At 37.6% G+C, this 16,154-nt stretch overlaps 1 protein-coding gene across 1 annotated transcript; it reads right to left on the reverse strand.

Moving 5' to 3' along the window:
- Positions 1 to 9,298: 9,298 nt before the first annotated feature.
- LOC138871302 (uncharacterized) lies at positions 9,299 to 10,529 on the reverse strand. Its single transcript, XM_070149176.1, has 3 exons — positions 9,855 to 10,529; positions 9,683 to 9,759; positions 9,299 to 9,575 (listed from the first exon to the last, which is right to left on the reverse strand). The coding sequence occupies exons 1-3, from the start codon at positions 10,527 to 10,529 to the stop codon at positions 9,299 to 9,301; spliced, it is 1,029 nt and encodes a 342-aa protein (XP_070005277.1).
- Positions 10,530 to 16,154: the final 5,625 nt, after the last annotated feature.

Raw genomic sequence — 16,154 nt, forward strand, 5'->3', positions numbered from 1 at the left:
AACTTATACTGAAAAATTGAGTCAAATAGGGCACAATCTAGAATAATGCGTTTTCCTAGAACTAAGGATTCCAACTTGTCAGGCTTGTTAGAATGAAAATTAGCATAAAATGTCCTTACAAGAGGTCCATAGACTTTAGGAAGCGGTAAAGATATATAATTTGTCCAACCTTGAAAATTGAAAAGATCATTTACCTTATAGTTGAAGGCTTTCATGTCATTCAGATCGATTATTCTGACATGGGAAATGGGCTTCTCTTTGAGGATAATGAAGGAGTCTCTATTAGGAGTATCTCAAAAATTGAGGTCTGACTCTAGAGAACTTGAGAGGTCTACTTTGGATTTCTTGGGTGTAAAAGATTTAGGGGCTTCTTTCATGGGTCTTTAAGAGCTTTTTTGCTCATACAGTGAGTATGATCAGACGACTCTGCCTGTGAGGAGGCAAACCCTTCAGAATGATCGGAGCTTAAGTTTACTTGTTCTGTAGGTTGAGAGGGTTTTCCCTTGGAGCAGGTACTTTTTCTGATGGAGGCAGAGGGATTCTTTGAGTGTTCTTCCATTGAAGGATTTTTTAGAAGGATTTCTGAGTGACATGACCGATTTATTAAGAGGGTTAAAATGAGGGGATTTGACGGTTGAGTACAAAAAAGGAAAAGGCGTCAGTGATAGGACATGATGATTGATTTTCCTTTCTAGAGAGTTGTGACTAATAGGAAAAGAGAGGGAAAACGGAGGCGCTCAATTAATGAGTTCTTACACAAAAAGAACATTAGTCATACAGTAATTAAAAATAACACATAAGTCCTAATTTTTAAGATCAAGCAAATGATTCCAAGTAGTTCTCTCAAAGTGCAGAATCTATCCTCAAGCAAGGGCTTTGTAAAAATGTCTGCTAGTTGATCAATAGTGCTAACAAATGATAATTCTATATGTCCCTTAATGAAATGATCTTTGATAAAATAATGCGTAATACCTATATAGCTCTAGAATGATGCACAAGATTCTTTGAAAGGAATGCAACACTAGAATTGTCACAAAATATTCAAATAGGTTTAAAGAATAATTCAGAGTCACCCAGTTGATGAGACACCCAAAGTAGTTGTGCACAACACTTTCCAATGGCAATATACTCTTCCTCAGTTGTAGATAATGCAACTGATCCTTTTTTGTTGTTCCAGGATATTAATGCCTTTCCCAATAATTGACATGTCCCACTGGTGCTTTTCTTGTCTTCTTTATCACCTGCAAGATCAGCATCTGAAAAACCTTCAAGTTTAAAATTGTTAGATCACGGGTACCACAGTCCATAAGAAATTGTTCCAATGAGATAGTGAATTATTCGCTATACTGCTATTAGGTGATATTCCTTAGGAGCTAAATGAAACCTGGAACATTTACACACACTGAACATGATATCTGGTCGACTAACAGTTAGGTAAAGTAAGGAGCCAATCATCCCATGATATTTTGTTTCATCCACTTGGATTTCCCTTCTCATCTTTGTCAAGACTTATTGATGGGCTCATTGGTGTACCAATTGCTTTAGCATTGCTCATGCTAAATTTTTGAATCAATTCCTTTATTTATTTAGTTTACAAATATAAGTTCCCTCCTCATATTGTTGAATTTAAAGTCCAAGGAAAAATATGTGTTCTCCCATAACACTCATTTCGAACTCACTCTGCATGGGATTAGCAAATTCCTTGCAGAAGAAAGAGTTAGCACTTCCAAAAATAATATCGTTGACAAAGACTTGGATAATGAGATTATCTCCAAATGATCTTTTGATAAATAGTGTATTATCTTCTTTACTTCTTGTGAATTTACAATCAATTAGGAATGAACTACGCCTTTCATACCAGACTTGAGGAGCTTGTTTGCGTCCATACATGGCTTTAGTCAACTTATACACAAGGTAAGGAAATTGTGAGTTCTTAAAGCTATGAGGTTGTTTTACATATACCTCCTTATCAATAAATCCATTTAAGAAATCACTTTTAACATCCATTTGAAAAATTTAAAAACTTTTAAAGGATGCATATGCAAGAAGAATACGTATTGATTCTAACCGTGCTACTGGAGCAAAGGTTTCATCATAGTCAATTCCTTCCTGTTGTGAATAACCTTGAGCTACTAATCTGGCTTTGTTTCTGACTACTTTTGCATCCTCCTTAAACTTGTTTCTGAAAACCCTTTTGATTCCAACAACAGTAGTATTTGCTGGCAAGGTAACAGTTCCCAAAACTTTGATTCTTGTCAAATTGATTGAGTTCATCCTGCATAGCTTGTACTCAGCTGGAGTCTTTTAAGGCTTTATCAACTTTCTTTGGATCGATTTCAATGCCTTTAAGTCAGAACTCCCCGGGGAAAACTTCAAGATCGTTAGGAATCCGGGGGAACATATGGGCGATTACTTGACATGGCCAATTATATTACATTTAAATGAGAGATAAGTGAAATATTTCCCTTTTTTTTAGGAGCTCCTCTGGTTTTCATTCCTTCGCTTGGATCCCCTATGATAAATTTTTGAGGATATGCTGGTTTGCTTCTCCATTTATTTGGTTGCGTTCCCACTGCAGGAGTAGTTGACTCCTTTTGTTTTTCAGTATGATTACTAACAAGTTCACTAGTCGACTCTGTGATATGTGTTATTAGTCGAATTTTGTGACTTGTTTATCCGTGGTGTTTCTTGGCTTATATCTTCATCGCCTGCAATGACTCCTTTCTCGGCCATAGTATTATTGTCATCAAATATAATATGCACTGATTCTTCTACAAATAAAGTATGTTTGTTGTAAATTCTTAAAGATCTACTATTAGTGGAGTAACCGAAAAATATGTTTGTTGTAAATTCTTAATGATCTACTATTAATGGAGTAATCGAGAAAAATACCTTCATCACTCCTTGGATTAAATTTTTCAAGGTTACCCCTACTATTATTATGGATGAAGCACTTACTTCCGAATGGATGAAAGTAGCCTATATTGGGCATTTTTCCTTTCCATAATTCATATTGATTTTTCTTCAGAATGGATCTTATGAGACATCTGTTGAGAATATGACATGGTGTGCTTATTACTTCTACCCAAAAATGATTTGGCAATGAATGTTCTAATATTATTGTTCTGGATATGTCTTGTAGAGTTTGATTCTTGCGCTCAACTACTCCATTTTGTTGGGGTGATTTTGGGGCTGAGAAATTGTGAGTAAATCTTTGATCGTTGTAGAATTCTTCAAAGGCTCTGCTTTCAAATTCTTGGAGAGTTTTTCAATAAGATGCATTCTTGCATGACCAAGTTTTTTATGCCAAAGCCAAGGATCATCAGATATGGATGCCAAACAAATATGACTATCTAGATTTTCAATGCCATCAAGAATGTAAATATTTTCATACTTTACATGGAAGAATAATTTTACCTGACTCATCTTCAATGGCACGTCCTATTTCTTAAATTTGACTCTGTACCTCGAATCACATAGCTGACTTATACCCAAGAGATTGTAGTTGACTCCATCTACAAGTTATACTTCTGTAATATCACAATTATTGTTGAATGGAACTGTGCCAGTACCAACTATATTTCCTTTTAACTTATCACCAAATTTGACATTTCCTCCATTTATTTTTGTGACTTCTTTGAACACACTTTTGTCACCCTTCATGTGACTGGAACACGCACTGTCTAAATACAATTATTTTTTGCGACTCTTTCTGTGGTGTTCCTGCAAAATTGAATTATCGTCTTCTTTTAAGTACCCAAGCTTGCTTGGGTCCTTTTGGTTATTTCTACCGGAATTAGGGTTATTTTTGGATTTCCAAATCCATCCTGAATTATTGGATTTACAAAATATAAAGAAGGAATATTTATGACCAATCTTGTTACAGTAATGATACACAGGGGTTGATCCAGTTGTTAATCTACCACTTGTATTAGTACTTGTGGACTCGGTTCTAATAGGTCTTTTTCCAGTTGACTTGTAAGTCGCCTTGTTAGACTTGATAGAACTGTGACTGGTGGATTTGTGCTGTGACTACCCGGCTGGTCGTATTAAGAATTAACACTCCGATCCCCTATTAACTACTTTCTTCGTATTTATTTCTGCTATTCTGAATTGTCGGGATGTTCGGTTTTGAGTTTCAGAGAGTTTTGGGACACTTAGTCTCTAAATGCGAGCTTTAGTGTTGGAAAGTTGACCATAGTTGGAACAATGTGAAGATGACCTCGGAATGGAATTCTGATGGTTCCGTTAGCTCCATTAGGTGATTTCGGGCTTAGGAGCATGTTCAGATTGTGTTTTGGAGGTCCGTAGCTAATTTAGGCTTGAAATGCCGAAAGTCAATTTTTTGAAGTTTCCGGTTCGATAATGAGATTTTGATCCAAGGGTCGTAATGGAATTTCGGAAGTTGGAGTATCTCCGTAGTGTTGAATGCGATGTGTGTGCAAAACTTTAGGACATTCGGACGAGGTTTGATAGACTTTTTGTTCGAAAGCATATTTCTAGAGTTTTGGAGTTCTTAGACTTGAATCTGTGGTTGATTCATCGTTTCGATGTTGTTTTAGGTGTTTTAAGGATTGATATAAGCTTGTATAGTGGTATTAGACTTGTTGGTGCTTTTGTTTTAGGTCCCCAGGGCCTCGGGATGATTTTGGATGGTTGACGGAAGGATTTTGGAGTTTGGAGTTGCAGCTTCAGATGCTGGTTTTCTGTCATAACTACACCTGCGAGCGTGGGATCGCCGGTATGGCGCCGCAGAAGCGACTCTATGATTGTAGAAGAGGAAATGAGGAAGGGTCCCGGAACCACAGAAGCGGCATAAGCACCGCACCTGTGTGACGGCAGATGCGGATTTTGGGTCGTAGGTGCGGCGGAGAAGTTTTAAGTGAGAACCGCAGAAGAGGTATCGTAGATGCAATTTTTTGACCGCAGATGCACGATTGCTGGGCAGAACATATAAATAGTCTCCTTCGTGAAATTGAGCTATTCTTTCACCATTTTCATCCGGAAAGTGAGCTTTTGGGGAGGTCTTTGAGAGGGAATTCAAGGGAACTTCGAGGAGGTAAGGTTCTTGGAACCTAAACTTGTTATTGGAGTGATTTTTATCAGTATAAGCATGAAAAATTAAGGAAAATCAGTAGTAATTTGTGGGTTAGGGCTTGACTAATTAGAGACATTTAAGTGATGATTTGAGGGACCATTTGAGGTCCGATTTTGATACTTTTGGTATGACCGAACTCGTGAGAGTGTGAGGGCTCTGGAAATGTAAATTTTACCTGATTCTGAGATGCGGGCCCGAGGAGCATTTTGATCATTTTACCTAGTTTTGCGTATTAGCTTAGAATTTCTTTGTAGAATCAGTTACTTGAAGTGTTATTTACATTATGAAATTGAATTGAATAGATCTGGGCCATTTTGAGTCGAGTACTCGTGGCAAGAGCGTGGTTTCGGATTGATTTGAGTTGGTTCGAGGTAAGTGGCTTGCCTAACCTTGTATGGGGGACCTTCCCCTTAGGATTTGGTATATTTGATAACTGAAATGCCCTGTACGTGAGGTGATGAGTGCGTACTTGAGCTAATTGTTGAAAATACGGTTTTCTTAAAGTAAAATTTCAATTGTGTTCCTTTTTCCTGTTTCATTTCACTTGCAATTTAAAAATGCTGTTAGCCTAGAAAAAGCATGTCTACTTAACTTAACTGTTTATTTTCTTAAACTGCCTTAATTGAATTATGTGAAACATATTAAACTAGAATTACCTGTGTTACTTGGTACAAACTTGAGCTTAATTGAGTATTCTTGTATTGCTGCTGTGTGTTTTACTTTGGGACTACGGGACGGTATCCTGGGAGATCACCTGTACGTATTTATGATTTGAACTAAGGTGCAGGATACCAAGAGATCCCTAGCACGTATATTGAGGATACCAAGAGATCCTCGGGATACCAAGAGATCCCTAGCATATACTCCCTCTGTTTCAATGTATGTGAGCCCATTTGACTGGGCACGGAGTTTAAGAAAAGAGAGAAGACTTTTGATCTTGTGGTATAAAATGAGGCACATATATTTTGTGTGGCTATAAATCATTGTGTAAAGGTAAATTGTTTTCAAATAAGGAAAGAGGTCATTCTTTTTGGCACGGACTAAAAAGGAAATATGTTCACATAAATTGAAACGGAGGGAGTATTGAGGGTACCAAGAGATACCTTGTATACATTGAGGATACCAAGAAATCCCCGGCATATATATTGAGGATATTGAGAGATCCCCGGTTATCATCCTTGTTATAAGTGGTATTTCCTTGCGTTTTGTGTTTACCTCTGTTTCAGTTATTGTATTCCTTATTATCTTATATTAATTTTTTACTGTAGATTCTCAATTGTACTACTTATCTTATTCTGTCACCTCTATATTTATTTAATACAAGTAGGGCCCTGACCTTCCTCATCACTACCCGATCGAGGTTAGGCTTGGCACTTACTGAGTACCGCTGTGGTGTACTCATGCCCTTTCTGCGCATGTTTTTCATGTGCAGATCCAGGTACTTCATCTCAGACTTACCATCCTTAAGGCGAGGCGACCCTTCGGAGACTTAGAGGTATATTTGCTGCGACCGCAGACCGAGGAGTCTCTCTCCATTCTCTTATTGTAGTTATCGCCCTTCTGTATTTACTTTGTTTTAGACTATTCTGGAGTTAGAGCACTATGTAGTATCCTTAGCTTGTGATTCATGTGTTTCCGGGTTTTGGGAAAATGTATTAGTTTCGAGAATTTATATTGTGTATGCCGAGCTGCACTTTTAAACGCTATTATACCACTCTGTTTCTATTTTAAATTATTTTATTTCGGAAAATTACATAAGTTGCCACCCGAACTATGGCCCAAATCCCGCTTACATACTTTCTGTGGACCATAATAACCTTACACACGCAACCTTTCTAAAGTGTGCCTGTACACACCTCCTTTGACCAGGTCTAAGCGTGTGTAATACAAACTGGACCAAGCGCGTGGACACTATTTCAAGACAATTTTTTGTCTTTAATAAACGGTCAAAAATACATTCCAACGACCCTTTTTAAAAGATTAAAAATGGCCTTAACCCATTTCTATCTATACTAACCCGATTTTCATCTTCTTCTTCCTCCTTGAAAGCTCTAAATTGAAGAAAATTTTATCTTCTTGAAGCCAAAATTTATTTCTGTTCTTGAAGCTCGAAGCCAATATTACAATCTTCTCCTATTTTTTCCTTTTCTTTTTTGACATAAGGGTTAAATTTCTAGGGCTCAATTTTAAGGTTTGGGAAAATGCATAATCTGAGAAAATTTTGCTATTGTGGTGAAGAAGCTGTGGTGATACAGTCATGGAGTGTTGATAATACGGGTCGTCAATTTTACGGATGTCCATTTTATGAGGTAAATATCAATTGTACTTTTCTAATCGATTTTATATTCCGTAATAATTTTCTCTCTTCAATTTTTCAGAGGGACAAACGATCGGCATGTAATTTATTTATGTGGTTTGACCCCCCAAATCTAGAGCACTTGAAAATGGTGATTTTGGGGCTGCTGAAGAAGAAGAGAGCATTTGATGCATTGTTGAAGGAAAATAGAAACCAAAGAAATTGGAGGAGATTGTGTGTGCTGATTTTAATTGCAATTGTGTTGAAGTTGATTGTGTTAGGTAGTTCTAAATATTGTTATATAATGTAAGAAAATGAATGAAGTATTTTGGTAGATTTTGTATCCCTTTGTTAAAAATGAATGAAATGTTTTGGCAATTGTTAATGTTGTTTTGTTTGAGTTTGTTGCTGTGTGAGTTGAATGATTTTTTTTGGCAATTGTTAATGTTGTTTCGTTTGACTTTGTTGCTGTCTGAGCTGATGGTGCAGTTAAAACACACCTCAAATTGTGACTGATAAAACACTGAAACACAGTCAAATAGTGGTTGATATACAGCTCAAATGCTGAAATTTTCCAGAAATAAGAGCATACAAAAATGACAGCACAAATGCTTAACAACATACCAAAATAACAACATTCATACAACACTAAAGACACATCTGCCTAGAAATTATCAAGCAACAATAAAAATATATTTCATCATAGAGTATATGTGTTCATTACAGTCACCTAATAGCAGCAGCCTGCCTTAACAAAAATATACGCTGCCCAGCTTTGCAGCATATCAAAATAACAACAGGCTGCCTTAACAAAATAACAACACTAACAGCAAACCTAAATAGCATTTCCAAATTAACCTAATAGTAGTTCCAAAATAAATTACAGTTCCAAAGGGACATTACAGCAGTTCCAAAATAAATTAACAGTGACAATAACAGAATTCAGTGGTTGTTCTTGGATGGCTGGGATGATGAACTTGCTTGACTTAAATTGGATTGAGAGGCGGCAGTTCTGGAACGAGTTGCAGCAGTTCTTTCAAGTTGTCTTCTAGTAATAGTTGGTCTACCATTCCATTTTATACCACTTCTTGGCTTGTATGTACACTCTAGAATATCTGTTGAGGACCTCTTTTCACCACCATGAGAGACCACTATTGGCTTACCTCCACCAGACTGCTAAAGCAAACAAGATATAAAATTAACTTTGAACTACTTACAGAAAAACTTGTGAACCCAATGCTTGATTGAAATAGTCCAAACCCAAAACTTCCCCTACCACTACCAGTTCCTCTTCCTCTACTAGTAGTAGTTCCTCTTCCTCTACTAGCAGCAGCAGGGGCAGAAGTAGTTGGAGTTCATGTTCCTCTTGCTCTGCCTCTTCCTCTTCCTCCACATCTTTGGATATGTGAAACATTTGCTAGAGTAGAATCTGCAGGCCTTGGTTTCTTAGGGAAGCTCCTCCTGTTATGTCCATATCCACCACAGTTTGAACATGTCATCTCCATACCCCTTCTTGAAAGCTTTCCAGAAGTAGGATGTTCAGTTTCTTCTCTTCTTCTCTTCTTCTTTGGTCTGCCAGGCATCTTTTTAATTGGTGGGGGTTCAATTGATGGATTGGTAGATGTTGGCCACATCTGCATGTTTGACACAGGCTGGATGAATGTTGAATATGCCTTCAGGTAGGTGGATTTGTGGTACCAGTGAGATATGTAGTTAATTGGGTCAAGGTTCTTGAAATGCATAGCAGGAATGGCATGAGCTGAAGGGATACCCTTCAGCATCCATGACCTGCATGTACAAGTTTGAGCTTGCATATTCAAACAATGCTTCAGCACCACTCTTAATGAGGTATCCTCAACCTCATAGACATATTCACCATTCCACTTGATTGTACACCTCATAGATTAGGCCATGTTATCCTGATACACCTTCATAGCAATTGGGGATATATCACATATCCATGTATCTGCAAACTCCCTTAATTTTCCTATTCTCTCCATCATCTTCACTCTAATTTCCTCCAACATTGTCATAATTGTCTTGTGCCGAGCAGCAAGTATCCAAGCATTAAATGTCTCGCACATATTGTTGTCAATTATATCACATTTCCTGTCACAGTTGAAGTATGCTCTACACCAGGTTTCCTTGTTATACCTTAAGAGGCTCTCACATATCCCATTCCTAAGCATATTCAAACTGTTCAGGTGAAAATTCAGTTCTGCCACACATGATGCTCTAGCACACCTCCAGAAGTTCTTTCTCCTCTTAATCCTCTCCAATTTTTGGACCAGTTTGCTAATATATGTCTGGCACACCACCTATGTTCACTTTCAGGCAACACTTCTGATACAGCTTTAAGCAATCCCTTAAACATAAAAAGAATTGAATTAGTTGCCAACATAAACAGAAATTAGAAAAAATAAACATTGACAGAAAACAGAAACAGAAGAATATATTCACCTTTTGCATATCAGACATGATAGTAAGATCCCTTCCATCTTGAAGCTCTAAGTCATGAGTCACACACTTCAGAAACCATGTCCAAGTAAAACTGTTCTCAACGTCTACAATGGCCCAAGCTATAGGAAACATCTGATTATTTCCATTCTTTGATACTGCTACAAGAAGTTGACCCTTACAAATGCCTTTTAGAAAACAACCATCAAGGCCAATTATCCTTCTATAACCTTCAGACCATCCTTTTTTAATAGCATAGAAGCAAACATAAAATGAATTGCAGACAAGCTTGCCTTCACCTTGATCTTCTACCTTCACAACACAAGTTGTACCTGGATTTGCCTGTAATAGAATATCTCTATAATCATAGAGTCTCTTGAACTCAACATGCACATCACCTATTATCTCCTTTAGAATTTTTGCTCTAGCTCTATGTACAGTAGACCTACCAACATACATGTCCAGTTCATCCTTAATGAGTTTCTTTAGCTCCCAAACTTTCATATTTGGTTGACACACAATCTTATCCCTGTAATGCTTTGCTAGGTATCTGGAGTTGCAAAGCTTGTTTTTATTTGTTTTGTAACACTTGTGGACAGGACAATACCTTTTTACCTTAAAATTGTTGGATCTGCCATCTTTGCTTGCAGTCAAGATCCATGGACATTTTGGATACATGGATCTTACCCTCACCCTACCAGGTTCATTAATATACTTTTCAATTTGAACTCCTTTCTAAATTGCATACTTACTAACAGCAAACCTAAATTGTTCAACACTCTCAAAAATCAGTTCCAACTCCCAGGTTATTTTCTTGACAGTTGGATCAAATATCAGGGCTTTCTTCCTCCTCTTGGCAGCCATTTTCTCCTTATGTTCTTCATCAAATTCATCTTTAGCATCTGAAGGAAAACTTTCAGCATCTGAAGACCCAAAGTAAGGCTCATCTGTCCCTACTAAGCCTGTGTACCTATCTTGCTTGCTACCAGTTCTTAATTCATCAAAACCAATATCAACTCCTACATCACCTATGTTAATATCACCTCTATGTTTTGGTCTTTCACTCCTTTTCCTCTTATACTTCCTCAGTTCATCCCTACACTCTACAAATTCTTCATGAACATCATATCCATAATCCTTATCATCAGGAACATGTAAATCTACTCCATCACTCTCATCACTATCACTATAGTCAAAGTCTGAATCATTCTCATTGTCATCCTCACCTTCACTATTATCAAAGTCTAATTCACTATCTACTCCACTCTCTTGTTCTCTTGAAAGTGTAGGGGCAAGAGCAGGTTCAGGAGAAGGAGAAGGGGAAGGGGAAGGGGAAGGGGAAACGGTAGGTTCATGAGCAGGGGCAGATTCAGATTCAGATTCAGATTCACTATCTTCCTCTTCTTCTAAGATAGTTGTGCTCTTAAAAGCTCCACTATTAGACCCACCAACCCCTTTACTAGCCTCATTTATGTCAACAACACATAAAGGGGCAGCATGAGTCACATAAATATCTAAGGTATCCCCATCTTCCAATTCATTATAAATGTCTAAAATATCCTTGTTTGTGAGAATATTTACCAATTTATCTGTCCTACCCATTGGACAAATATACAACTCAGCCACATTTTGAAAGTCATAGATCCTAGTGTAGTTCATCAGTTCAATAAGAGACAGTAAATCCACATCTACATCTAAAGTCAATGTTTGACTACCACCCACATAACGAGCAAAGTTACCAGGAACTAATACCCCATCATGGTACCACCTGAGGGTAATAATTTTAAAAGACATTATCTGCAAACAAATAAGGGACAAATAAATGGACTTTCCACGGCAACAACTGAAAATAAAGAACTACAAATGAAATATAAAAGTGGAGACAATGGCAAGAGCATATCACATTGTTCAAAGCAATGCTATTACAATAATCAGTTAAACCCTAACTTTACACACGGTTTGCAAACACAAGACAAATATTTTTTATAAAAAAAAACTATTTGTAAAGGCAACAAGATGACAACTTCGCAGTGATATCGACAATGACAAAAGATTCCCCTTTTAAAAAGTCCGATAACCCTAAGCAAAATAGAAGAAATTTCAAAAAAACCCTAGGTTCAACCCACCCACTACTAAAATAAATGGGTAATGCAAGGAGAAGAAAATTATTAACCTATTAACCACATAAATCCACCGGAAATCCACGATGAAAGCGTAGCTTGAGATGGTCGCTAGAATAGCCTTTACAGTAGCTCCTTCTAGATGTATCGGATTTTGAGTACTGACTTGGGTAAGTTTGGTTTTAACGCTTTTACCTTGTGGGTCGGGTAGGGTTAATTAGGGTTGGGTTAGTTATTATAAGGTAATAGGTTAAAATTTTGTAAATTCAAACGCGTGACATACACGGATGTCTTATTAACGGGATCTGGTCAAGTGAGCTGGGTACTAGATACACTTTAGAAAAGTTTCTTGTGTAGGGTTATTATTGTCCGCAGAAAGTGTGTAAGGGGGATTTGGGCCAAAAGTTGGGTGGTAAACTATGTATTAAGCCTTTTATTTCCGCAAATTGGTTTATCTTCCCCAATTTAGGCTTACTTAGTCGTAGAGACTAGGTGCTATCACGATGGTTCACGGAGGGCGAACCGGGGTTGTGACATGTGCTTGCCATTAAGTTGCATTTTCAATTCTTGAAGCACATCTCTTTCAATTTTCACAGACTTCAAGTTTAAGTTCCCAGTCCTTCTTTTCCCTGTTAAGTCTCTTTAATTCATTTAATATTTTTTGAGACTCCTTTAGGGTAAGTCAAGAATATCCTGCAATTCATTACATCTATCACATTTACAGGGTTTTACCTCACTTATTTCACCACGTTCCATGAAATAATTTTTGTGTGTCTTTTTTGCATTCATCGTTTGATGCTTCATCAGTCCAGCAACAAGAATATTTGTTCATATCATTTTACAAAATAGTCATGAAGCACAGGTTTGCTATTTCTTCATGCTCTGAGCTATCTTCATCTTTCCAGCTTCTGAAATATTTGTTTTTATTGAACCTTCTGGAGACTTTTCTTTTTAAGATCTGGGCATTCGACTTGAACATAACCATACCTTTCACATTTAAAACACTTTCTGTCATTTTTGTCTTGTTCATTGTATTGCCTGGCTCATCTAGATGACATCATTCCCTTTTTTATGCTTCTGTATCTTCTCATGAATCCATTCATATTTCTTGATACCATTTCAATTTATTCTTCAAGAGCTTCTGGATCGTCATTGATCAGCTCCAACCCTACACCATTATATAATGGCAAGGAGTGGTCGATGCAGCTTTTACCCGAAGGGTCGGGATCAATATCCACAAGGAGTTAATATTGATTGGGAGTTGGGTTTTTGTCTAATCTAGCTATGCGTGTTGCTTTTAATTTCACTTCTAACCATGTTTGGATTTGTTTCTATACTACTTTTTATGCTACTGATTGCTGAAAATAATCTAAGTACAATGTTTTTGTAAGAGTTTTCTCAATTGATAAAAAGCTCTAGGGAAGTGACTCATACCTAGGCGAGTATCTAATGGGATCTAAAATTTAGGACAAGCTTGTTATATTTGGGGTCGTGATATAACCTTTACACAAAATTAATCACTCTATACCTCTCGGTAGTTTGAGTAACTTTTCCCTAATTGGCTTTCTCAATGCTAGTTGGGTGTTCAAACAATGCAAGTAAAATTGGCTCAAGCCGGGTATTACTATCTCTAGGTTTAACCCTTTAATTGGGGCTATCAATCTATTGTGCACCCCAATTCAGTGTTAGCCAAATTTTCCTAGACTTAGTCCCTCTTTCTCAAGAAGAGTTTAAGTCATAAAGGCATGAATTAATGTTTGCAACCACCAATTCCACAATTAAAGCATGAATCAAGCTAAATATCACTAATCTATAAACAATAAAGCCCTAAAATAGAAGACCCATTAAATACCCACACTAGGGTTGGGTGACAACCCTAGTTAATGGGTTTAGCTACTCATAATCAAGGTAGAAATCAAAGATGGAGATGAAATATAACCCATAAAAGTTGATCACAAGAACAAAATCTAAGAATATAAGCTAAACTACTCTTAAATTACTCAAAGTGGTAAAACACGGCGAATCACGAGCTCCATGATACCAAAGATCACCTAAAAATGTGAAAAGATCTATTTATACATAGTTGAAATTACTGGGAAAAAAACCCCTACGGAGGTTCCGCTGTCAGTGCAATACTGAGCGCCTCAGGGCTTGGACTTTCGCGGCCGCGCAAAAGCAGGCACAGACCACGTTTCTTCTTTTTTGTGCTTGGTTTGGACTTGATTTCGCGGGGAACGTAAAAAGTACCGCCTCAGCGTTAGTGTCAACTGCGGCCACGCAATTTGGATGCGGACCGCGCTCCTCAGTTAGGCTTGGTTTGTAGGGTATCTGAACTTTGTTCGACGCTCTCAGCGGAATTTGCACCGCAGCCGCGTCAGGTATTCCGCTGCCACGCTATTTCACCGCGATCAGTAGTATCTGTTGTATCCAAAAATACCTTCTCTGAATCTTAATTTCGTGGACAACGTAATTGTGGCCGCCCCAGCGGTGGACCTTCTGCGGCCGCTCTTTTCCTTCACGGTCAGCGCTTTTATCTCAGCTTTGAGCTTGTGCAGATATAACTCCTTTATGAGCTGGTTATGACTTTCTTGCCTAATTTTGATCAAACCCTGCAGACAAGCACAATAAGTCAATTTTTGAGAATACTTTCACACATTTGTTATCCAAAACTTAAGCAAAAGAGAGCATAAGATAGGATAGAACAACACATAATTGGGTCTAACAATTACCCTCAACACAAATATATTATCAACAACACATAACCTTTTTAGCACCATGGCTCTAGTGCGACACAAGAGCATCAAGAGTTGACTTAACTCATCAAGGAAGCTCGCTCTACTACATAGGTCGCTATGGAACCTAAACTATTTCTCCTATACTCTCCATAAGCAAATCTCACTTTAGATTATAGCACTCAGAGCAAGGATTGTGGAAAAATACACTCATCTCTCTCAAAGGAAGGTCACAAGTCCGGCTCTAAGTACCATAAGCTTGCCCCTCAGGTGAATCACCACTAATGTAAGCTCACTTAACTCGAAATCATATAGGGCTTTTGCGGGAATGTAATGAAGGATTTTGGTTCAAGGTAGGATGTATCGGTCTATGAAAGTTTCATCTTTCTTTTAGCACTTCATTTTTTCATTTCGGCTCACACTTTCTTGACTCTTTGAGTCATTTTCTTCTTCCTTAGGGGACTAGAGAGACACAATGTCACTCTTTCTTGTTCATGACGATCATTTTTCTCCTTTCTAATCATTCCAAGCCTTTCATCATTGCTTTTATTGAATCCCTTCATTTTTCTATATTGTTCACTTATTTTTTTTGGCTTTTCTTTCTCTTTCTTTTGCCTTCCCTTTTCTTCATTTTGTACCTTTTTTCACTTTTGCATTCCTCGTCTCTCCCTCCAAACTTATGCTTTGTCCAATTGTCCCAAGAAAAGATCGGGTGCCATTAGAAAATTATTTTAGAACGGATAAAGGCTTGTATCATGTTTATTGAAAGAACAAGGGCTTCGGCTCAACAGGGTTGACTAGGGATATCATATTTTGTGGGCTATGGATGCTTTTAAGTTCCAATTTGGATCAAGGAGAGCCTATAATCATTTCTCAAGTCGAGCTACACTTAGAATTTTTCCTAGACAAACATTCAGGGCAAGTTCTAGACTTATTGGCATGAGACTCAGACTTGCAAGTCAACACCTCACCTCACAAGCTATTAGATTGCTAATGAGAACAGAGTCGAGGGCCCACAACAACCCTAGCTAAGATTGAGCAACACAAATGGTCCCGAAAAACCACTCGATGATTGTTTAGTCAACACAAGAGTCTAAAGGTCAAAACTAGCACCATTTTTTGCAAATCAATTTGTTTCTAACCATAAGGTCAAAGGTAAATGTACTAGGCCCAAGCGAAGCTTTGCCTGAAACACTTTTATTCATTACCACTATTTACACAAAGCATAAAGAAAACAGACTCAAACCCTTAAGAAGGTTGTCATGCCATCCATCATGGGGAAGAGCCACCCGGTTCACACAAATTTCACCTTTGGAAAGAACCGTGGCATTAAGAAAACCAAAGGATTATTGATCATGAAAACTTGTAAAAGTAAGAAGCTACGCTATTAAGGAAAATTGCAAAAGAAGTTATAAAGTAAAATACGGAAAGTAAATTGAATATGTACAATA

This window comes from Nicotiana sylvestris, chromosome 6, assembly GCF_000393655.2.
Source record: "Nicotiana sylvestris chromosome 6, ASM39365v2, whole genome shotgun sequence".
NCBI lineage: Eukaryota > Viridiplantae > Streptophyta > Magnoliopsida > Solanales > Solanaceae > Nicotiana > Nicotiana sylvestris.

What these genes read in the sequence shown, in the direction of transcription:
- LOC138871302 (XM_070149176.1), bottom strand. Translation starts at nt 10,529, where the DNA reads ATGTATCCAAAATGTCCATGGATCTTGACTGCAAGCAAAGATGGCAGA. An exon ending in TCATGTCTGATATGCAAAAG is followed by an intron (nt 9,760 to 9,854) that starts GTGAATATATTC and finishes TTTATGTTTAAG; the next exon opens with GGATTGCTTAAAGCTGTATC. An exon ending in AGACATATATTAGCAAACTG is followed by an intron (nt 9,576 to 9,682) that starts GTCCAAAAATTG and finishes GAATATGCTTAG; the next exon opens with GAATGGGATATGTGAGAGCC.